Source organism: Nycticebus coucang, chromosome 11, assembly GCF_027406575.1.
Source record: "Nycticebus coucang isolate mNycCou1 chromosome 11, mNycCou1.pri, whole genome shotgun sequence".
NCBI classification, from domain to species: Eukaryota; Metazoa; Chordata; class Mammalia; order Primates; family Lorisidae; genus Nycticebus; species Nycticebus coucang.
In genome coordinates, this window is record NC_069790.1 from 77,512,077 (window position 1) to 77,535,544 (window position 23,468).

A 23,468-nucleotide genomic window follows, 5' to 3' on the forward strand; every position below is an offset into this window, starting at 1 on the left:
GCTATCACCCGACAAACTGACCCAAACTTCAATACTGTCCTGTAATCGGGATCTCTAAGATAAATCCTGCTCTCCTTTTGTCTCAAGAGGAGCATAAAAAGGTCTGGATCTGGTCATTTTTTCTACGGTCTGAACTGCTGTTTTTCTCATTACTCTGCCTTCCTCCATCTGTCTGCCCTCCCGCAGTCCTCAGCACAGAGGCTGTGCCCTGGACAGAGCCCTCCATGGTTTATCTTCCTGGTACTAAGTGGATTAAGAGCACAGCTGGAAGACCCTGGGATCATCCTAATGCCATCAAGCTCACAGTGAACTGAAGACATGGAAGTTTTCACTATTAAAGCTTCTAAATAAAGCATCTCTTCCTCCTAGGCACAGACTAATTAAATGATTCTAACACAGCAAAGTGGTCAGTGAACACTTAACCACTGAGAGATGGGCAGCAGAGCTGGCAAGAGCCAGAGCTGTAGATCCACAGGTGGCTGAGTGGTGGCTGCTGCGTCTCAAGGACGACAGAAAGAGATGCCATTGTAGGAAAGGAAGTGGGACAAGAGAAGGGGGCTGGGAAGTTCTCTAGTTCAAGTGTCAGTGCTGTAGCTAAGTGGCTGTGGGGCCTGGGGCAAGTCACATTCCTTTATGTTTTAAAAATGTTTTTAGAGACAGGGTCTTGCTCTGTGGTCCAGGCTGTGGTGCAATCATAGCTCGCTGGAGCCTCAAACTCCTGGGTTTAAGTGATCCTCCAGCTTCTGCTTCCTGCATAGTTGGGACTACAGGCGTGCACCACCATGACTGGCTAATTTTTTTTTTTGAGACAGAGTCTCATTATGTCTCCCTCAGTAGAGTGCTGTGGTGTCACAGCTCACAGCAACCTCAAACTCTTGGGCTTAAGTGATTCTTTTGCCTCAGCCTCCCACGTAGCTGGGACTACAGGCGCCCACCGCAATGCCTGGCTATTTTTTTGTTGTAGTTGTCATTGTTTAGCAGGCTCTGCTCAGGTTCGAACCTGCCAGCCCGGTGTACGAGGCCGGCGCCCTAACCACTGAGCTGTGGGCCCCGAGCCAGATGCCTGGTTAATTTTTAATTTTTTTTTGGTAGAGATGTGGTCTCACTATGTTGCTAGAACTCCTGGGCTCAAGCAATCCCTCTGCCTCAGCCTCCCAAAGTGCTAGGTTTACAGGTGTGAACCACCACACCTGGCTAAGTCACATGAAACCTCAACACCAGCCCTACCTCCTACACCAAAATCAGAGAACAGACACGAAACAGTATGGGGGAAAGAAGGTCTGAAAGCAGCGGGGGGACATTGTGGTGTTGGTAGTTCTAACTTTGTTACAGATAATGCTGGTGTAAGGTAGAGGTTACCTAGATGATACATTACTATAGACATTTTTCTTTCTTTTTCCTATTTTTGATATGGTTTTTTTCCCCGAGGTCTGCTGAAGTGTCAGATTGATGCAGCTGATTAAAATGAGATCTTTGGGATCAAGTTTGGGTTTCCATTATTTATGCTTTCTCTCTCTTCCTCATTCCATACTGTGTAAAGAAGTTTACATAGAAGGGGCTTTTCAAAGAGAAAACAACAGCTAAAGAATCTTTGTGACGTACAACTGGGAAGGAGCTGGCAGTGCTATCATATGGACTATGCTCGCTCCTTATAGGAGTTTTCTCCGCCTGAATTAGATTTTGAAGTTTCTGAAGGAGGACTGACCCATATGACCCCCTTTGTATCTCTGTCAGCCCTTAGGACAGTGCAGCAGAGAGAATATTGGATGTCGGAATCCAGAGTTCCAGGTTCTAGGCTCAGCTCTGCCCTTAAAAGCCATGGCAATCCTCTCAGCTTCAGTTCCCTCCTGAGGTGGGAGTGCGAATTAGACAATGTGTGGAAAAATACTTCCATGATCCAAAACGTGCTGTGTAAGGGGGATGAGATAAAGTAAGTCTGTTACTTCACAAGAGCCACATACTGGTTGATATTCCTGGTGAGGGCAGGCAGGTACAGAGCACAGTGGTCAGCCTTCGGCTCAGAGGAGGAAGTACTCGGGCAAGAGGTAGGAAGGGAAAGTGATGTCCCCAGGTGCCCGCAGGGTGACAGCAGCATTTTCTCACCGCCCCTCTTGGAATGTCTCTGCACTGTCTCTTGTTTCAAGTGGTTTGTCAGCCTGGTCCTTTGTTTATTGGTTCATTTTTTCATCAAATATTTATTCAGCATCTATTATGTGCCAAGTTCTGTGTCAGGAATTGAGAACTGAATGGTAAGCGCAAAAACTAATGAGCTGTGAGCTGTGATGCCATGGCACTCTATGCAGCCCCGTATGGAGCCGAATTAGCCTATTTATTCCCAAAGAGATTTGGACTCTGAGAGTTGGATAACTAGGACTACACAGCCCGGGGGACAGATATAAACATTGTGTTTTAGTGGGATTCTAGATTTAGGTTGAAAAATATCCTGAAGTTCAGGCCAAGTCTGATAAGGAGGAGAAAAAGAAGAGAAGGCACAACTCCTGGCAGCCCTGACCGTGCCCCTCCTCAGGTGCCCAGAGTCCTACTCTTCATGATTTTACTTCTGCTGGAATTTCCACCTAACTTGCTCATGTTAACCCTCTAGTGGAACTGCATTTAATAGGATCAAAAGCCTTAAATTAAGCTGGAGGGAGAGGTGTATTCCAGGCCATTGAAAGGCACCAGTAGGGTGCCCACTTCCGACTGGCATTTTCATAGACAACAGAGGTAGAGGAAGTGGGTGTTAATGGCAGGGACACGTTCCCTTAGGAAAGCTCTGTGCTTTTTACACATGACTAAAGATAAGGAGCGGTGAGGCCAGGGAGCAATACAGCTGCGGTCAGGGTCCTAGCTCTTGCGTAGGGGATGTGGGTTTGCAGGTGTGTATTCCATTACTAAAAGTAGGAACTAGATTGTAAATGAAAGCAGGGAAAAGATAACAGAGCAGGGGAGTCTTTGGTAGCCAGAACTCGGAAAAGCTCCACCAATGGGTTCTCTTTTCTTTCTCTTACTTTTGACCAAGTAGTCAGACAATCCACTGGTGAACATCTAGCTAGATTTCTCATTTCCCTTTGAGTGAGATATATTTTATTATAAGACCCCATCCCCAGAAGTGAAATTATTGAAATACTGTTGGTAACATGAACCCCAAGCAGACTCATTTAAAAAAGTTTCTATGGTAAAATAAAGCCCAGGCCAAACAAACAAAGCCACACAAGAACAAATGTACCACGTTGGGAGTGATGAGAAGGCTGACACCCTAGTAACCACCACCCAGGTGAAGAGTCAGAACTTTGCCATGCACCTCAGGAGCCCCTCCACATGTGCAGGCTCCTTCCAAAGGAACAGTCTCTTGTCCTCACCAGGCCACTCCCTAGTGTTTATTTGTGGAGTTAGTATCCAAGCCTGCATCCTTAGAACCTAAGTTCAGTTGTCTCATTTGTTAAACTTCTTTTAAGTGGCCAGTTTCCCCTCCATTTATTTCTTTTCCTTACAATTGATCTGTTGAAGACTGCTGTTGAATCTGCAGTTTCTTTCCTACTGTCTGGATTTTGCTCTTGGTGCCTGCCAATACGTCCAGACGAGCTTGTTTTTAAAGCAAATAATCACCCGTTTAAAAAAACCCTGTATGCCAGCCATGTTCTTAAAGAGAGCACAACCCACCATAATCACTTTCTCGTGATTGTGTGGGCAAAGGGAGCTCTCACAATAGAGGTAATGAGGCAGGGAGAAAAAACGTGGAGGGGAGTTCCCTGCGGAACTAGTGATCTATAAAAAAAAAATTTCTTTTTACATATTTGCAATTGCAAGTGACCAGGGAATACTTTTCCTTAATGTCTTCTACTATAGTTTGCTTTGGTAGAAAACACATTTGGAATGAGATTTGGCATCATGCTATGCTCTAGGTTCCAAGGTTGCAGACATTAGGTTTTATCAAATTGATTGCATAATAGAAACCTCGAGCTACCAAAAACCTAAAGAATTTAAACCACTAACTGGACTCACCAAATGTAATAAATATAAATTATAGATGAGAGGAAGATTACAGCTGGCCATTTACTTATGGTTTGGAGCAAGAAATATAATCTTCAAAATTTTTTTCCTTTTCTAATCTCAACAGGCATCCCCCATATTTATTAGCATTTTAAAAAGGCTAATTGACTTAATCAAGAGCCCATCCACTTAATGGTGACTTCCAGACACCCCCAATAAGTCCAGGACCCTAAATTATGTGCTCCAAAGCTATAGCATCCATGCAATGGGCAAAAGAAATGAGTAGTATCATACTGGGAGATGGGAGTTTTAAAAATACTTTTTAATAAAATTAATTATGTGTGAATAAATATCTGTTTGGATTTGCAGAGGAAAAAAGCTGCAAAACAGGTGGATATGATGAAGACTCAGAAGTCAAGGCTCTCTTCAAACCCAATAGACTACTGACCCTACCTTCGAAACCATCACAGTATTAGCTGTACAGACATGAGAAGGGCCTGAGAGACACCAGAGGGGAATAAAAGAAATTAGGCAGAGGGCCTAAAGGATCACATTCTGGTTCTCTATTCCTATTTCTTTCCTTAGTTCTCCTAGGGATTGTTTTTGTGGGAAAAAAAATATTGTGAGGCCTCTTCCCTGCTCACATGAGAGAGCAGGTGGGGATGAAAAGGGGTAGAGTGGGGAGAGAGAAAATCAGGACGACTCACGGCAAATTTCACAGAAAGACAGACTAGTTTCTTTCCTGGGCTCAGGAATTTTCAATCTCTGCTTGCAAGATTTGTGCTTATGGCTTACTGTGTAGATGGTAAGAAATTTCCAACCATGATGCTACACTGCTCTAGGGGCAGCAGTTCTCAGCCTGTGGGTCTCGACATTAGCAAGGTTGAGAACCACTGCTCTAGGGTATAAACCATTCTTACAATATGTGCATTTAAAATTCTCAAAGCCTGATTAATTTGAACTTTTTCACCAAAAAGGCAAATATAATTCAAAACCTTTTTCCTTAGTAGTTCTAGTCTACCTTTCTGAAAGATTTGATTCTCCTCCTTGGAATCCCCCAGCCGGGCTCTGTGACAGCATCATTCTGTTTCCAGTCTCACCTCCCGTCTCCTCCGTGCCTTGTGCCCCTCCTCTGGGCCCTGGTCTGGATCACTAGGAATCCTAATTCTGCAGTTCCTCCCTAAGCCCTTTTTCCATCCCTGTCCCCCATCTGAGCCCCCAACTCCAAACCCCTCACGTACTCCTCTCTTCCTGAGATTTCCAACCCCAGCCTCTAATAGCTCTGGTGCAATGACATTCCCAGAGGCCAGGCTGGGTCTCAGCAGCGATGTTTGAAGGGAAACCAGAACTCAGAAAGGGAGTAAATGTATCATGGCTTCCATGCTTCTCTTTCTGGGCTGGGTTTGGTCAAGCATGTTACATGAATTATGATGTTTCATTCTCACACCAACCCTCTGAAAAAGCACAATTACACCCATTTTCCAGACATGAGAAGACTTAAGTTCAGACAGCGCAGGAGCTAGACAAGGCAAGCTGAGTCGTGAACCGAGCTCTAAGTCTGGCCTGAGCCATCACACTCTCCTGTCTTAAGTAGATTTTGTCCTTGTGGACACTGGACGGACCTAAGAGCTTTGGGGTTTGTTCCTTTGTTGGCCCAGTGGAGGACAGATTAGTGGGTCCAGCTTCCAGCCCTGCTTGCTCCCAGGCCTTCCCACCAACCACCCGCTTCCCCATGAGGGTCCACCACGGAAGGCAGGTCTTCCCAGCCTGGGGCAGGGTGCTTCTTCTCAGGACTGTGCCAACTGTGGATGGGCCAGAGCTCAGCCTTCCTTCTTAGAAACCATATGCATCAGTTCACAGGAAACCACTCTACTGATGAGACTCAGTACATGAATACAGGGCTGTCAAAGGCAGTCCTTGACCTGGGAGATGTGGGGAGGAGAAGGAAGACATACACGGTTCTCTGTCTGCAGATCAGCAGCGTGTTCTTGAGTCACCCCTCATGAAGGGGGCCATGGGTGGCAGGGGCTGATTGGGCTTCAGACCCTTTCTCTGAACCATTCTGAAGTCTTCATGAATACTGCACTCCCTTTCCACATCATTAACTACTCTATGGGAATGAAACAAAGTATTTGGTGGCCTTTTTTCCTACTCTGTTCTTACTGTTTCTTTTATTTAAACTGAGCACCTAATTTTATCAGCCGGGTTTGGAGGACTAAGGTGAAGAATTGGGTTTCATTGATTCATCGCGTCTTTCTTACTCAATGGCATTTAGCTTTGAGATGGTTAAGTGTGGGGTTTGGTTCCGGCCTTGGCCACTCACTCCCAAGGTTTATACACAAACAGACCACTGGATCCAAAGCTATAGCAAGGAGCTCATGTGTGTGTGTGTGTGTGTGTGTGAGAGTGAGAGAGAGCTAAAGAGAGACAGCAAGAGACTCACCCTTGTGGATGGTGATGGTGGTGGGAGGAAGTGGGGTGTTATCAAAGAAACAAAGTCAACAAAAATGTGTGACAGCTCAGCTGAGCTGAGTCCCATCCCCCAAGTCCCTGTCTACACATACAGCCCTGTTCCTACCAGAAGACAGGGAGTTAAAGATGAAACAGCCCTTGAAACTAAAACCAATTATCCACAGCAATTTATTAAATAACTAAGGTTTCTAGGCCTTGTTAAAATAAATGTTGAGTGTATTTTCTTATCCTCTGACGTCCAGTTCCTCACTTGTCAGCACCTGCTGGCAGCAGCTGGAGTGATCTCACCAATTTTGCTGGATGTGCAAATCAATTTGATGCCCCCCCCTCACCAAAAGATAAAAATCAGTAAAGTGATTAAGTTGCAATTAAGGCATGCCACTGAAAGCCCAGACAACATGAAAAGGCTAAGGAGGAATTGCCCTGAGGTCACCACTGACCTGAGGTCACCACTGACTTCTTCTTACCCAAATTAAATGATTCCCCCACCCCACCCTCTGCTCTACTGTATGTGACATTGTAGGGGAATCAATAGCCTCTTCTTGGTTCTTAAAATTCTCTCCTCTTTTGCCTTCCATCATGTTATTCACATGCCAGGTCCCACATGTCATTCATATTGTCATTCATATTGACTCCCTAACTGTTTGTTCATCCATCCATCCATCCATCCATCCATCCATCCATCCAATCCATCCATTCAATAGTGACCCCCATTGCCAGGCACTGGGAAAAAAGACAAAGGGTATTTATGTCTAGTTTTACCGTTTAAAAACTGCTTCTGTATTATTTCATTAAATTCTCACTACAACCATGTGAGAGGGATGTTTAGTATCCTCATTTTATATATGAAGAAAAAGGCTCTAAGAGGATCTGTGATTTATTTAAAACAGCACAGCCAGCAGGTGGCAGGGTCTAGACATGAATTCAGGTTTTTCATCCCATTAAGAATTTGTAATACACTGGTCAAGTGTAATTTTTCAACTAGTCTCACTGTTCCTACCTAAATGTCACGAGGCATCCAACATATATTTACTGAGACTGCGCTAGGCTCTGAGGGATGCCAAGACTGGGTCCCTGCCCTCAAGAAGCTTGTGGCCTAGTTGGGGAGACAGGCATTCAACACACATTTTCACACTGTGAATATTTGTTTTGAACGTATGAGGGAGAGCTGATTGAGTTATAAAAATTAGGGAGGTCTTCTAAGAAGTAATCATTATGATGAAGTCTGAAGTCAGAATTAGCTTTGGGAAAAGAGGATGAAAGAAAATCATGTAGATGGGGGGGGAAGAATGTGTGTGCAAGGGTCCTGTGGCAGAAGGATTCAACGTGCTGCGATTTCGAAGGCCAGCTTGACTAGCACATAGAGCCCGGCATCCTGAGCCTGGCACAGGATATGGTCCAGATCACACAAGACTTTGTAGCTATGACAATGACTTTTACTTTTAGTTTAAGAACAATGGGAAGCCACAAGTCAAGAGAACGACATGATTAACTGTGATTCTGATTCTGACTTCAGTGTGCAGGATGGATTGTAGAGGAGTGAGAGTGGAAGAAGGGAAAGCAGCTGGAAGGCGTTGGCAGTTGTCCAGGAGAATTGATGGTGGCTTGGACCAGCGCTGTGGTGGTGGAAATGGACAGAAGAGCCCCACAGGTGTCCCCTGCTCTGCTCTAGCCCATGTTCTCACTAGACCCTGTCACCAGAGTGTGCTCACGAACTTTCAGTGCATGGAAGCTTGTCCACACGTCAAGGCTCTGTTCGCGTCTCCTCTTCCAGGGAAGCTCCAGACAGTGCCAGTCCTCTGGGGTCTTTCAGAAGTTGTGTTCATCTTCTGCACTGCCCATTCTCACACCTGACGCTTCTCTGTGGCTGGACTGTTCTCCGGTCCACTCCTGGGGTTGCCTTCATTTCTCTGGTCTTGCTTCCTCCCTTTGGAAAGTAAATGCTTTGTTGGCATTTGCTGAACGGTATCAACAGGGCTCCTTTGGAAATTACATTTGTAAATGATACTCACGCCTATGGCTGTTTTCCCCCTCTAAATGAAACACTGGTTGCTTAAATATGTCTTCGTGATCTTGTTCTATCAAAACATATGTCCCAATTTTTCCATTATTTCCTCTAAACTCTTTTCCATATTTCTCCTAGTAGGAAGCTATTTGGAGGAAAGCAGTGGGGGAGGGAAGGGGCAGTAAGTAATTAAACAGGGGACGTCTGACCAGAGTTCCCATACTTTTTAATGGGGTATTTGATTAATCCTTTTCACAGGCACCATTATTCATGCCTTGATGGAATCTCATTTTATAGCTCTTAATACATGGACCCAATTTATCCACATCACATTGTATTCTAATACTTGTCATCCAAGTTATTAGCTATCTCCTTCTCAGTGGAAAATCATCAGCAAGTTTGATTAGCTTATTCCCTGGGGATGGTAGAAGCGATAAGAACAGACACAGTACAATACAACCCCAGTGGTTCCGCATCCTCAAAAGGAGACTGCCACACAGAATCCATCTGTGGAGTCAGGGTGGCCAAAATAAACATCTGCCCCATGGGACGATCTCTCTAGGGGACCCAGAAGCCTTAGCCATAATGGGCTGATTGCTATTGTTCCTAGAAGGACTGAGCCATCATCCTGAGCAGGATCATTTCAACAGAAAACAGTGGTTTCCTCCCCCTTTCGCTTCCTGAACTGGTCCCCAACCTCCCACCTCACTGCCCTTCCCCAAAGGCACAGCCCAGAAGTTTCTCTTTATTCCATGACATCTGTCTGCCTTCAATCCCTGTTCACCATGGGGGCCTGGCAGGCCAGGTGACTTAATAGGCTCTGAACAACCAGCCCTGTCTTTCTCTTTTCTGGAACCAAATCTGAGCCATGGACTCACAAGTGGCCTTTCAAAGCCAAGTCATCCCTTGGCCTGAAAGCGAGAAGGGGCTGCATGATCTTCCAGGATGGTAGGCTCAGAGCCCACCGAGCCTCTAATGTCCCTTTCCCAGCGCTGTAGCCCCTTCCTCTTCACACTGCAGCCCTATTGATTACCCCTTCGTCTTCCTGAACCTGGCAAGAGAAGGATGAAAGCAGCTCACTCTGCAGTGACACTCTTCCTCTCAAAAGGTGGAGCCTGGCTGGGTGTGCGGCTCAGGCCTGTAATCTCAGCAATCTGGGAGGCCCAGGCAGGTGGATTGATTGAGCTCACGAGTTTAAGACCAGCCTGAGCAAGAGCTAGACCCGGTCTCTACTAAAAATAGGAAAACTAGCCTGGCATTGTGGCAGGTGCCTATAATCTCAGCTACTTGGGAGGCTGAGGCAAGAGGGTCTCTTGAGCCCAAGAGTTTGAGGTTGATGTAAGGTATGATGCCACAGCGCCCTACTGAGGGCAACAGAGTGAGACTGTATCAAAAAAAAAAGTTGAGCCTAATTCCCTTCCCTGCATTTGTGGGCTAGACTTGGAGACTCATTTCTAATGAACAGAATAAAGCGCAAGTGATGGTGTCTCCTTTCTGAGACTAGACTATAAAAGGCACTTGGACTTTCTCCTTCCCTCCAACAGGGTGTTGACTCTAAGGGAAGTCAACTGCTGTGCTGTGAACAGTATTACAGGAAGGCCAAAGTATGAGAGCAAGAACCTAAGGTCTGTAGTTGCCAGCCTGTGAGTGAGCCAGCTCGGAAGTGGGCCCTCCAAACGGGATTAAGCCTCCAGATGACAGCTTGACTACAACCCCTGAGCTGCTCCCAGACCTCTGACCCGTGGAAACTGTGTAAGACAGTAAGTATTTGCTTCTTGTTTTAGGCTGCTACATGTTGGGGTCATTTGTTACGTAGCAGTAGGTTAATCATACACATCCCACCTCAGGGGAAAGCCTTGGTCTCCTTCCTTCCTTCAGTTTCCTTATTAGGCTCCACTTCATCTTCTCTTTCTGTTTAGGAAGCCTGGTACCCTCTACTGACCTGTCCCTTGGCATCTGCTCAGTCCTTACAATGTCGTGGACTCTTTCCTGAGGAGGGGGAAATAGAGGAGGGACTCCCCAAAGGCTGGGTTTGGAGGTGCAGCTCCTTGCCTGCCATGCAGAGTGACATCTAGCATTAGCAGAATGACTTTTTTTTTTTTTTTTTTCACAGAGGGCAGCCTTCCTCAGGCCATGAAGCTGCCTCTTGTTTCTGAATATCAGGGGCTAATGACTTTAGTCAGGCCCACAGCCAGCAGAAGAAGACTTTGCAAACAATACACTCCCTTTTGTATCATATGCTCAGTTCGTGTACCCTTTTTGCTCCTCTGCAGTTTCTGTAAAAGGTCATGTCTCGTTTCAGCTTTGCAAGAAAGTGCATCTGACACCAGGTGGGGAATCTTAAACTGGATGAGATGCAATCTGGCTTCATTGTTGCAAGGTGTGCCACATGCTCTACCCTCACCAGCTGTGTCCTGCTAGTCCCGGCACTACCCTGACAAGGTGGTGATCTGATTCCCACTTCTCTTGTAATTATAATAGGGGCAAAATGTAGTTTTTGACTATTAAAAACCAAAAATATGAGTTGCTTTTCATTTGGTCAAATACTAGTAATTTTTTTTTTTTCCAGGAAAGCTGAGCAAGGCAGCTTAAATACTAGTAATTTTTACAAAACTGATCTCAGTTCTATGGGGCAAGGTCAGACAGTTCTAGAGGTCAATCTCTTGGAAGGCTTGGAAAAGGTAAAATAGCAGTGGACTGGACCCCCAAACAGAAGCACAGTCCCCAGGCCAACAGTACCAGCATCATATGTGGACTTATCAGAAATGCACATTCTTGGGCCCCAACCCTGACCTACTGAATTAGAAACCTGGTGAGGGGAGTGGTAGGAGAAGTAACTTGCGTTTTATTTAACAAGTTACAACAAGATCCCCCTCCAGGGGATCCTGATGCATGACTACAGGCTGGGTATCACTGATTGAAAGAACTAAACATCTGAAGCATTCATTCATTCAGTCATAAGACATTGATTGCATGCCTAACACAGGCAGTCCCTAAGTTATAAACATCTGACTGATGTGCAACTCATACTTAGGAACAGAGACTATTACAGGTAATGGGCAGATGTACCTGTTCTAACTTACATACATATTCAACTTAAGAACAAACCTACAGAACCCATCTAATTTGTAACCTGGGGACTGCCTGTATTTGCCAGATCCTGTGAGCTCTGGGGCAATGAAGGGATGATAAGGAATGGCTTACTTGAGGAGTTCACAACCTTCCCTATCTTGCGTTATTACAACGCTAGAAGAGTGCAGGAATCTTAAGACACTAATTGAAGGCTGGGCACAGTGGCTCACACCTGAAATCCCAGCACTCTGGGAGGCTGAGACGGATTGATTGAGCTCAGAAGTTTGAGACCAGCTTGAGCAAGAGCAAGACCCTGTCTCTAAAAAATAGCTGGGTGTTGTAGTGGGTGCCTGTAGTCCCAGCTACTTGAGAGGCTGAGGCAAGAGGATTACTTGAGCCCAAGAGTTTGAGGTTGCTGCTAGCTATGACACCACAGTACTCTAGACAATAATCGAAGCCCAAGAGTTTGAGGTTACTGTTAGCTATGTCACCACAGTACTCTAGACACTAATCGAAGGAATGGAAATCATTCTTTACATCTAACTTTTCAATGGACAGGAAGCACAACAAATTTGTTTTTTTCCAGGAATGATCATACTCTCAAAATAGCAACCTTTCTAAAGTAAGTAAATGTGTGGGTTTAATATATCATGTATAGCTGGCTCAGGCTTTTAAGCTTAAAAAAAAAAAAAAGATGTGATTCTACCATGAATGAAATGCAGAATTATTTCAAAAATTCACTTAGGTATGCGTCTATCTTAATGAACAAACTATTCTGTTTCCATGGAGTAGGAGTTTCTTCCCTCTTTCTCTATAAGTCTAAATAAGTCATAATAGCTAACATATATTGTGTGCCTCCCACAGCTGGGCTTGGGGTGTTATCTATATTTATTAACTCAGTCGATCCTTCCCTGAACCTATAAGGCAGATGTAGTGAACATATACAGTCTATAAACGAAGAATGGGGTGTGGGAGAGGCAGGAACAGCAACTCAGACTCATCTCCTAAACCCAGGCAAATTATCCCCCTGAGCTGTGCCCTCAGCTCCACTGGGTCATTTTCCTTCTCATTAAAACTGATTAATTGGGAGAACATAAAAGGAAACACCACACTCCCCTAAAAGGTATCTAGCATAAAAACATTGGCTAAAGCTTGAGTTGGGGGATTTATTTTTAAATTTAAAGATCACACTCAATTTCTCCTTCAATACCCTAAATAATGAAGAGCTGGCTATAAACTTCTTAGGTCATCAGCATTAGTGGCCTGTGTAAGAATCTGGCCCATGCTCAACAGATTCTGCTTTGGGGAAGATGCTCCACACATTTTTTTCCTTTCTCGGAGTGTCTCAACGATGCACAACAATGTACTGGGACACTATCGGGTGGGCAAATGATTTTACTGTGCTTGGGATGAACTTGAATTGATCCAGCCAAGCCTGGGCCCTTGTGACTGTAGATGCCCAGTTAATCTAGTAGCTGTGGGGATGAAGGATGTGACCTATGGCCACAGAAGAAATCAAAGCTGGCTGGCCAGACCAGAGACATGCTCAGCCCCTTGGCATGGGTACCAGGCCTGCCCTGGCTAGCTGAGCTAATTCGTCACACAGGCCTATCCTTCACTTGAAGGAGTGTCAAGGCTCATCCACGTTTTGGCAGCTAGATCAGGAGGTCTCATGTGCCTATTGCATCCTTGGGAATAAGCTGGTGGCTTTAAGTTAAACATAACAAGAAATCTAAAGTCCATGTGGGTTGTGCAGAAAATCCTGCAGGTATCATCAAGCCATGTCTAGAGCATGCAACTTGAGGGGAAGTGAAATGCATCTGCCTTTCCCATTGACGTCCTGTAATCAAGGCTTTTTAGAACAAAAAGTCCAACTTCTACTTATTGTTAATTCAAGGATGCTTAGTGGCCTTTGTGATACACTGATTTGATTAGTAGCATTTTGTGGAACTACAGACACGAGATGTTGAGCTCACAAATGCATGATTCATTTCAGGATCTTGAAATGAGAAATGCACCTATCAATGGCATACTGGAGGCTGGGAGATTCTGAGAAAGCATTTCATGCATATAAATGGGGCATGTGATGAAAAAATTTTGTTTATGGTTACAATCCCGAAGCCAGGGACCACCCCACTGTGTTCTCTACCCTTGAGAAGTGACGGCTCCATGGGAAACCACTGGGATTAGACAGTCCTGTTTTTGGACACCCATATGCCGCCTCATTTATCTACCTGTGACAGGGACAGTGTTGGAAGAGAATCAAAAGATGACAAATTGCTTCTGGTTTTAAAGGAGCTGTTCAGGCTGGGTGTACGCCCAGGGGGAACCAGGTTTCGTGCCAGGAGCCATCACTTCATCCCGTTCTAAGGCCACATTTTGGCAAACACCAACCAGCAGCTGATTGCTGTCTCCTTTCACCAGCGGATTTAAAGACACTTGCTCTGAAAGCCTGAAATCCAGTCTTTCTGAAGACGTGCACAGCAGAAAGCAGACGTGCCCACACACTGCAGCGAGGCAGGATGGCAGGCGTGGAGCAGGAGTTCCAGATGACAAGGATTTTTCCCATGTTGAGGCAGACAGATAACAGGGAATGATTTCTGTGGGATTCCCGAGCAGACAGAGTACAGTGTCAGCAAATGACTCTGGAAAAGACTGACTTGTGTGAGATAAGCAGACAAAAATGTCTAGGATGCTGCTGACTGAAACCTGCTTTTGTGAGCACAGATACCCTCAAGCTTCCTGCTTCCTGGGGGTAGGAAGGAGGCACACTGGGAGGCTTAAAGAGGTCCATCCGAGCCATACCTAGTCCTCTACCATCCCTCTGTCCACCAGGCAGTGGTCCTGCCAGGAGCCAAGGCTTCTTAGTACTCCAGCTATGACCCTTACTGCTTTTTTCAGCTGATGCTTCTCTGGGAGTGACTGTGTCATTCATGGTCAGCATGCTCAGTCCTTTGGAGGTGAGCTTTCCTCAACCAACTCAGTTTGTGCTTCCTCTCTAGCTGGAATTCACAAGGCCAGACAAGTGCCTCACCACACTTAGGGATACAGATGCCAGGCATTCTTCTGTGTGCCGTAATCTGTTTGCTTATTTTATCTTCCTGACCACGCTGAGACAGGTCCTATGCATGTTAGTATTCCCATTTTGCAGATGAGGAAATCAAGACACAGAAAGATAAGGGATTGGCTGAAGGTCACATAGCACCTAAACAACAGAGCCAAGATCAAGCCCAGAGAGCAAGCTCCTAGGGCCTGGCTCTTTCAGAACCCTCTGCTGTGTCTCTAAAAGAACTCTCCTTCACACACGGTGGCTGCAGCCCGTGGGGCGCTGGCTGACTCAGGCCTTTCTCTCCTTAAGCCTACTCCTCTGGAATCCAGTGGGTGCCCGTGGCTGGAGTGCAGAGCCTGCATTGTGAAAGACAGAGGCTCCTCTCCAATTCCCCTATTTGTTTCCCAATTCAGGCTAGGCGTCCAAATGTTTATTTTGTGCTTGTTTGTTTTGAGCATTCCACCATGTTGCCCAAGACTACTTCATAGCTGGTCTCTCTGTTCTCCTTCCTAGCCGAGTACCTGGCCCCTCCCCTCACACCTTTCATCCCCAGTAGCTCTCTTACTGCCAGTGACTGATGTTCCCTGTCTAACCTCATTACACATTTCAGCTAAAAACACCTATTTTCCACATGGCAGGGAGGCATATTTATAGCACAAGTCACATACTCAGGCATTTTCAAATTTATCCCTTCTAAGAATAACCTTGGCATATAATTACCATACCCATTCCGCAGACAGGCAAATAGAGGTAGGAGGTCATAGCAAGGTTGCAAAGGAGTCCCCAAAATCCAGGTCTCTCAGCCACTTACATATAACACTTTCTCCAGATTGCTTCCTCTCAACTTCCTGTTCAAAGAATTTACAGGTGGCCCAGGGATGAGAGATTTTATCAAGATCAAGTTGTAACTGTATGCTCCAGCTCTCAGAACACTAACAAGCAACTCTAAGCTTTGGTGGCAGGAACATGAATGCTTAGCTTTCTGCCAAAACCCATTCTCATTAGGAGGTTTATATGCATGAAACATGTACATGGGGTTTTTGGTTTGTACGGGTCTCTCATCATCCCTCGGAACTAATCAGAATCCTGGATGGATTTATTCTCATGCAGAACACAACCAACTGCCTTCCACATCTGCTGAAATGACCGTAACTTTTGTTCTGATGGAATCTTCTGGCCAGGAAATGAAAGGGTAGATCAGAACCCATAAGCAGACTGAATAATATTCCTTCAGAGTCAAAATTGTAATTGTAAGAACTGGTTTTCAAATAGTTATTACAGAAGGCTCACATCCCAAGTAGGGAAGACACAAAAAAGCTAGATGATGTGTTCACTGCCTGTAAGTCTCAAATTAGAACTGTAAATGGTGGAAATTTCATAAAGGTAAATTGCTACTTGTAGTGGGCACGTTTTTGCTACCATTGTGCATTTTCCTCCGGAATTTCTCCATTCATGGAAAAGGCAGTGGAGGGAGCATCTGGAGTCCTGAGCTCTCCTCCCAGCTCTGCCCCTATCAGCTGTGTGGCTTTAGGCAAGTCACGGAATTTCTTTGAGCTTCCAAATCTGTGAAACCAGTATCCACAGGTGAACCTTACTGAGCTGTTAAGAAAATCAAAATGAGCAAGCTGTACCAGAGTGGTTCAACAGCGGAAGCTGCAGAAAGATACTTCTATAGGCACATGATCAGCCTGAAAGGCAGCAGTGAGGACAGAAGCCTCTCAACTTTGTTTTCGAAGGAATGATTTCCAGAGAGACACTGCTGAGAAGTGGCATTTGGGAATGTGACCATGAAAGACAGTGGCCTATTTTGTACATTCACAGTCTTTTCTCATGTTTGTCTTTAAAGCCTTATCCCACCACCTCGGCAACGGGTGGCACACAGTGGGTACTGCCAAATGTGGACAAGTGAAGGAAGGCCAGCCTAAGAGTTCAGTCCCTCTTGGTATGGTCAGTTTGTTGGGGGAAAAGGAACTGGAGCTGAGAAGGGGAATTTCTGGAAGCCGGAACATAGTGTGACCAGAAGGCTCAGATCCAAGGGACTTCCTGGGACAAGGTCACTCTACCTGACTGTCCTATTTGCATATTTATTTTGTCTCCTTCCAGTCAGCAGGGAATAAAGTATCTGAAGGGAAATCTGGTGTCCTGAAGAATAGAACCCTAGAGATTTACAGCCTAGCCATTTTCTTTTTCCTTTTCGCTCTCATAAGTTTCAACAGCTGACACCATCTTCTCCCCATCAGGAATCCAGCAGAATCAAGCAGAATCATGCCCTTTTTATTTTCCCTGCATCAGATATCGCCTCTAAGACATTTCCCTGACCCCTGTCCATGGCTTTCTGCCGCCAGCTAAATCTTCTTCCTAACTGCTTGTGGCATTCAGCGTAAAACTGCAGCCTTTAGCAGGATCTGCACTTGGAATTGTTAAGTGCTTTGTGCAACAGTCACCAGAAACATGCGTGCACTGTAGAACTGCTGCTTGGATCAAGATCTGACTGGTGCACGTCACAGGAAAATGACATTTTGGGCCAGTGATGAGATGTGATCGGTGGGGGATTTCCCCTTTAAAAACTTACAGCAAAAGCCTGCCTGAGACAATTCAATATTCATAAATGGAAAGCAGAGATGGCGTTTCTGTTCCGCCAAGAGCAATAGCTATTTATCACAGCAAATGACTGAAAGAGTTGTACGCACAATGCTTTACCCAGTGCTGTAAATTACAGTATACAGAAGATTAAACTTAAGCCTAATGCTACCCTTGAGCTTCAGCAGCTGAGTCCTATAAATGGATACCTGTTAAGAGGAGAAAATCTTTTTTCCTGGTTACTACTTAAAAGTGTATCACTATTAAAAGCTTGTCTTGAACGTAAATTACTAGGAAGCCCGTCCCTAGCTCAGGGGAGGCTCTTAATCGGCACACTAACTCACATAAGTCACATCTAAAAGACACAATGACAGACCCGAGACTTGAAGGATTTGCTGTGTGACCAAGAGGGATGGCAGAGGGAGCTGAAGTGTAGGGGCTTCGCAGAGGACTGAGAGAGCACTCACTTTTAGTCAGTTTGACCTGGGCCCACAGGGGAACAGAGTGGACTTGGTGGCCTCAAGGAGACTTTCAGAATTAGATGAGCCTGAATTCCAAACCATTTCAAAAGAAAGTTTCTTCTAATGCCTGCTGCTCTAATGAAGTATCAAGGAATCTTGACCTAGAGCTGAAACCCTAATTTTCCTAGCTAAATTTTATCTCCAACCACTTGCTCTCAAAGTGAGGTCTGTGGACCAAAAGCATCAGCATCGCCTGGGAGCATGTTAGAAATAGACTTACTGAATCAGAGTCTTTATCAAGATTCTTGTGGGATCTGTATGCACAGTAACGTTTGAGAATCAAAGGACAGGTAAGCAAGCAGGTGTCAGCAGGGAGGAGGTCCCAGATGTTCTCACCGCAGATTGTGATGAATTATAAATCTGATTTATGAAAACGGGTCCTAGAAGTGGACCACAGGGTTCTGATTTATCTTTTGTCTAATCCTACTTTAGAATACTTTCAGGAACTTGAGAGACAGACTTTTATGAGCTGAGAATGAAGGTATCATTCTGAACTTGAGAGATGATGCCCGAATTACCTCAGGTTATAATATAGTGAATTAGCAAAAAGTTCATGCTTTGTAGATTAATCAGGGTGCCTCTCATCCCCCTGTGAATCAGGAGGTTGACAATGTATTGCTAGTGTTTTTGGTGATGATTTCAATTCTTTTGTTGTAATTACCAGCGGACATTATGTGCGTAAAGTATGCAAAGATCTTTGTGTTATTTGAGTAGATAGATATCTTGGATAACTTTAGTCTTTATTAGTGGAATTACAGTTCAGTATGCATGTTAAAACTTAATAATCATAAGTATATTTTAGAAATAAAATCTATTGCAGCCAAGCTAACAGAGTGAAAAATGGAAAGAAGGTAAGGAAAATTTTGCTAAACTAAGGGAAGGCAGGAAAGGAGAACAAAGAAGCAAATAAAAATCAAGTTAAACATAAATACAAACTAGAAGCTAGAAAGAAGTCCAAATATATAAAGTAATCATAATAAATGTAAATGGATAAAACTCACCTACTAAAAGACACTATCAGATTGGATTTTTAAAATAGCCAGCTATATACAGCTTATAATAGGACACCTAAAGCAAAATGACTTCAGAAAAGTTGAAAATAAAAGATTGGAAAGAGTGAAATGAGGCAAATACATACCAAAAGAAAATCGAATAGCAATGTTAATCAGATAAAATAGAACCTCAGGAAAAAGCATTAACAGGCACAAAGACACTGTCACTCAAAATGACAGCTAAAACTTGTGTGTACTCAATTGCAAAGCCTCAAATTGGAAAGCAAAAGCTGTGAGAGTAACAGAATAGATTGATATACTTACGACCATCATAAAAGATTTAAAACCACCTTCTCAGAAATTACAGAATAAGACAAAAAATGGAGAGGATATATAAGATCTGAACAAAACAATATGTGGAACCCTGCACACAAAAGAAATATTCCACAAATTTTCTAATCACACATGATTTGAACAAGAAAATAAATAATATGTGGAATTCTGCACACAAAAGAGATATGAACTTTCCAATCACCCAAGAGACATCTATAAAAATGGATTACACAATAACTAGTTAAAAGCAAGTTATAAATTACAAAATGGGTAACTTACGACTAACATTCTCTGACCACCATAAATTAGACTAGAAATAAAAAATAAAATAGTAAGGCTACCCACTCACCACCCTTTACATTTGAAAACTAAAACCACACTCCTAAATTACCCCTTGGCAGTGGTATGGTGTTTTTCTATGTGTGGCCTAGTTGCTAAGGGACCAGTTAATTTACATGACATTTTTCAGGGTTATCACAAGGACCAGGAAGCTCCTGGACTGTTACAGCTTCATTATTTTGCACTTTGAACTCAACTCTAGACAAAGGGAAGGTGAAGTGCCTGATTCTCAGAAGGAAAGAAGGGATATGTGTGGGTGAATGATGACCTAGACACAGGGTATTAGAAGTCACTCTCGGCACACTTCCCAGCCTGTGCCCTGTTCTGCCACACTATACCCATCTCTCTGCTTGCCAACGCTGGTTGGATGAAGGGACTGTCCTTGAAGTGCTCTGGCACCTGGGAAAAGGTGCTATTCAATTGATGTGTATCTTACAATTAATGCATCCTGGAATTGAGAAAATGCCATAGTTGACAGCTTGTGTGGGAACTTACTCTTTCGTAGGGTCATTTTGAGAATGAAGGGAGAAGGCTGCACAGGACACATGGGAAATACAGGTCAGTGTGTCTCTGGAGAAGAGAGTCCACCTCCCAACAGTCCCCCTAAACAAAACCAGAACAAGATGGACGGGTCATCCCCTGGACTGTGCAGCCAGCCTAATACAATTCCAGTGAATAATGAATATTCAGTGAATAATGAAATGAATATCAAAAAGAAAACCCTGAACAACCTGAAAAAGGATGGGACGTGGGATCATGGTAATAGTGATCAAAGTGCATTGATGATAGGCTTACAAATTCTGCTGACAAGTGGGGGTGGGGAAAGAAGTGGAAAAATAAGAGAGAGGATCACAGCTCCTCAGCCTGGGTGATGGGCACTGTGGAGGTAAAAACAGCTGGTGGTTCCTTTGCTCACAAACATTACCAGCCAGAGTGGGGGCAGCTCTGGGACACCTCTTGGCCTCTGGATGTCCCCACAGGCCTCCCAGCTCCTCCCTGCACCCATCACCATCCCCAGCACGTGCTTCAAAGAGTGGCTGAGGCAAAGGTGAGGGAGAAGGCTGGACTCAGGGTTTGTTGTAAGAGTATGACAAGGGCAGCTCAACTGAGAAAGTGGTAGAAGAATTTTTTTTTTTTTTTAGAGACAGAGTCTCACTTTGTTGACCTCAGTAGAGTGCTGTGACGTCATAGCTCACAGCAACCTCCCGCTCTTGGGCTTAGGAGATTCTCTTGCCTCAGCCTCCCGAGTAGCTGGGACTACAGGCTCCTGTCACAGTGCCCAGCAATATTTTTGCTGCAGTTTGGCCAGGGCCAGGTTCGAACCCTTCACCCTCAATATTTGGGGCTGGTGCCCTACTCACTGAGCCATAGGCTGCCCAAGGTAGAAGAATTTTTAAAGGCCTCCTGTCCAGCCTCTACTTCCTTAAATGCACTGATAAACCTGATTCATGTACTCGAAGATAGTGTCACCATCAGGATGGCACCCCACAGCTGACATATGGGGTGTAGATCACAAACTAGGTGGTCAGTCAGGGCCCATGGCGTTCTTACTAACGGGAACATGGTTGTGCTCTTTGGGTAAGAAGGCAACGTAGGGGGTAGAAGCACCCACTTAGAGATATGAGCAGGAGACTACACCACAGTGTAAACTAAGCTGTGCTTATCTTAGAAAAATGCATCCCTGAAAGCGGCTTGGGAATTTGAAGAAATAATTCAGGGGGAGAAAAGCAAAGTATCTGTGATGCTAGTAAATGAAAGAATAAATAACAGGGTTAGTCACAAACCAAACCTTAGACAGAAATGTGTGGTTCTAACATTATAAAACAAAGACTATGCTTGCTTTGTCTTGACAAAAAAATATTATTCATTCCATGTGAAGTGGCATTCATCATGGAATCGTTTACTCTCATTTATTCCCCCCGATTTCCATGTTTCCTGGACTTATCTATATTCCCCCTGGGTCTCCTACACATCATTCTCCAATGCGCACTCTGTTTTCAAGAGCGCCTGGCCCTGATGAGAGCACACAGGAAAGGTCCCACGTAAACTATAAATCACAGCATTTCCTCCAGCACGGGAATGCTGTAAACTCTAAGGCGGCCCATCAGGACCGGGGAAAAGCGAGAAAGCCTGCCACAGTGACTATGCTCCTGATGGGAAGGCCATTTGGAGACATGGGCTTGGAAGCTGCTTCAGGGATTCGAGGCGTCCCTGGGGCAAGCCCCCACATGGGTCTCGGGTGTGTCACTTCTGGAGGTGATGCTCAGCAAGCCCTGAGAGCGCAAAGGACCAGCTCCCTAAGAGACTCTGAGAGCCAACCCTACCAGAAGGAAAGCTGACGGCAGAGGGTTGCAGCTGAGACAGGCGTTAGGTCCTAGCATCCATGTGAGGCAAAAATCATGTATAATCAAAACCACTCTTAAAACGCCTTCTGCTTAGGGCGGCACCTGTGGCTCAGTGGGTAAGGCGCCAGCCCCATATACCAAGGGTGGTGGGTTCAAACCCGGCCTCAAACAAACTGCAACAAAAAAATGGCTGGGCCTTGTGGCGGGCACCTATAGTCCCAGCTACTCGGGAGGCTGAAGCAAGAGAATCGCCTAAGCCCAGGAGTTGGAGGTTGCTGTGAGCTGTAATGCCATTGCACTCTACAGAGGGCGATAAAGTAAGACTCATCCTCTACAAAAAAAAAAAAAAAAGCCTTCTGCTTAGCAGGGTGCAGTGGCTCACGCCTATAATCCCAGCACTGTGGGAGGCTGAGGAGGGAGAATTGCTTGGCTCAGGAGTTCAAGACTTGCCTGAGCGAGAGTGAGACCCTGACTCCTAAAAAAAAAGGAAAAACCCAGCCGGGTGCTGTGGCGAGTGCCTGTAATCCCAGTGGCTTCTGGAGGCTGAGGCGGCGGGATGCCTACAGTCTGAGTCTGAGGTTGCAGTGAGCTATGACACCATTGTTCTCTGCTCAGAGGAATAGGGTGGGACTGTCTAAAAAAAAAAAAAAGCAGCAAAGAAATAAAAATAAGGAAAAAAAAAGCCTTCTGCTTACAAAGTGCAGTGCGCAAGGTCTGGGGTATAGTGGACTCTCTCCATGGCCAGCATATCCTCCAGGGTTAGAAAAGATCTTTGTGTCTCAGACACCAGATGAAGGGGTGGGCTTGTGGCTAGGGCCACATTACTAAGGAAAAAAGTCCATTTTTGTTGTTGAATTCAGATAAGGGTGATGTGTCTCCAGCATGAAACAGATGCATTTTTGTTTGACTCTTGAATGCGCTCATAGCTGCTGTGAGGCTCTGGGAGGGGAGTCTGGCACAGGTTCCCAAGGGCACATGTCCATCCGAACTCCTGTTCTCAGTATGGACTCCCTGCTGCAGAGAAGGAATGCTGTTTGGGAGATGCCGCTTTGCTCATCACTCAGATGGGGAGAATTTCAAAACGACCTTTTGAATCAGCACTGGCAACATTCTTCGCTTGGGTTTAAATAAAGCAATGACTGTTACCCGAATTCTCCTCGGTTGATATGGCTCTGAATTGCGGAGTGGAGCAGCCTGTACAGCAGGGACAAGCCAGCAATGAGTCAGAAGCCGGGGTTACGGGACAGCGAGAGCCCTCCAGAAATCAGCTGTGGTCCGAGATCAAAGTGGCAGCCTTCCCGCCACTCACTGAGGAGGGGTGTTCCCCTGCGCCAGCCCTTCCAACTGTGTCTCAACAGAGATGGTCATTCTCTTTCAAGTAGCTGTATCTTCTAAATGAATTGTACTCACTTACGTGTGGAACTTGGCTTATTCACAACTGGCAGGGGCTGATTTTCCTTCCTTGCTGGCCTCCTCCCTCCTTTCTTCCAATATTCATTTTTTTTTTTTTCTTGTAGAGACAGTCTCACTTTACCGCCTTCGGTAGAGTGCCATGATGTCACAGGACTCACAGCAACCTCTAGCTCTTGGGCTTCTGTGATTCTCCTGCCTCAGCCTCCCGAGCAGCTGGGACTACAGGCGCCCGCCACAACGCCTGGCTATTTTTTTGTTCAGCCGGGGCTGGGTTTGAACCCGCCACCCTCGGTATATGGGGCCGGTGCCCTACTCACTGAGCTACAGGTGCCACCCCCAATATTCATTTTTTAAAAA

At 45.1% G+C, this 23,468-nt stretch overlaps 1 protein-coding gene across 9 annotated transcripts in view; it reads right to left on the reverse strand.

Annotated features, from left to right (window-relative positions):
* The window catches only part of ATXN7L1 (ataxin 7 like 1), a 248,010-nt gene that overhangs the window by 130,548 nt on the left and 93,994 nt on the right, over positions 1 to 23,468 (reverse strand). Inside the window, exon 4 of one of the 9 annotated variants that reach the window (XM_053608616.1) lies at positions 7,322 to 8,389. The exons of the other annotated variants lie outside the window; for them this stretch is intronic. Within the exon in view, the coding sequence (XP_053464591.1) occupies positions 8,307 to 8,389 (83 nt within the window). The 3' untranslated portion in view covers positions 7,322 to 8,306. Of the gene's footprint in view, positions 1 to 7,321; positions 8,390 to 23,468 lie in introns of those variants that run through there. 9 annotated transcript variants of the gene reach the window in all.